Source organism: Helobdella robusta, assembly GCF_000326865.2.
Source record: "Helobdella robusta unplaced genomic scaffold HELROscaffold_1553, whole genome shotgun sequence".
Classification (NCBI taxonomy): domain Eukaryota; kingdom Metazoa; phylum Annelida; class Clitellata; order Rhynchobdellida; family Glossiphoniidae; genus Helobdella; species Helobdella robusta.
The window spans coordinates 1-1,213 of record NW_008703866.1 but is presented as its reverse complement, the minus strand read 5'-3'; the positions used below and the strand labels follow the sequence as shown (position 1 = coordinate 1,213).

Sequence of the window (1,213 nt, the reverse complement as noted above, 5' to 3'; positions counted from 1 at the left end):
ACTCTTTTCACTACCTTCATCGTCTTTCTCCTCATCAACATCTCGATTAGGAACTCCATCCACAACTACACTGTCATCTATTTTACAATTATTAAATTCACAAACTTCATCATCTTTCTCGTCATCAACGTCACGGTTCTGAATTTTATCTGTAATTACACTGCCATCTAATTTACAATTATTAAATTCACAAACTTCATCATCTTTCTCGTCATCAACGTCATGGTTCTGAATTTTATTTATTATTACACTGCCATCTAATTTACAATTATTAAATTCACAAACTTCATCATCTTTCTCGTCATCAACGTCACGGTTCTGAATTTTATTTATTATTACACTGCCATCTAATTTACAATTATTAAATTCACAAACTTCATCATCTTTCTCGTCATCAACGTCACGGTTCTGAATTTTATTTATTATTACACTGCCATCTAATTTACAATTATTAAATTCACAAGCTTCATCATCTTTCTCGTCATCAACGTCACGGTTCTGAATTTTATTTATTATTACACTGCCATCTAATTTACAATTATTAAATTCACAAGCTTCATCATCTTTCTCGTCATCAACGTCACGGTTCTGAATTTTATTGTATCTCTCGTGACACTGCCCATGGGGGGCGTCCACATTGTAAAAGGTCCCTAAATTGACCAATGAACCACTGGCAGACAGCACCCCTGCAGCAGGTACTACATAAGGCGTTACCAACTTTAACTGTTCTACCACTCCTGGATTAATAATTAGTGGTTCACTAGCATTTGGCACCACGGCACACCACACCCGGACGCCAGGGGTAGCTGCCTTGTCCCCCTGAGTCAACGTTACCCATGTGGCATCCACCTCAGCCACCTGTCCATTCCATCCCTTGATCCTTTCAGTTCCCAAACTGGGTAGATTCAACTCCTGGCATAACTTCTGTGAAATCCCACATACCTCAGCACCGCTGTCCACCAAAGCCTCGCACACTGGACCGGGTTGAATTTTTACCTTGACATATGGCCTCTCAAAATATTTCTCTACTCGCATGGCCTCAGTCAACCCGAGCTGTTTGCTGTGCATTCCGGGGGTAATCTGACAATTCATCACCCTCTTGGCCGGTGTCGTATAGTTAGACTTTTTTGTGCAATGTTTGGCCAGATGGCCAGTACTACCACAGGTAAAACAATTTGGCTTCATCGATGGACCCCTCCTCTCATCCCTTACA

At 40.7% G+C, this 1,213-nt stretch overlaps 1 protein-coding gene across 1 annotated transcript; it reads right to left on the bottom strand.

The window, feature by feature from the left end:
• Window positions 1-14: 14 nt before the first annotated feature.
• On the bottom strand, window positions 15-1,185 carry HELRODRAFT_184630 (hypothetical protein; the record flags this gene model as incomplete). Its single annotated transcript, XM_009015387.1, has 1 exon — window positions 15-1,185. A coding segment is annotated over one exon (1,171 nt), but the record flags the coding sequence as incomplete, so codon positions are not given.
• Between the last annotated feature and the right edge of the window lie 28 nt (window positions 1,186-1,213).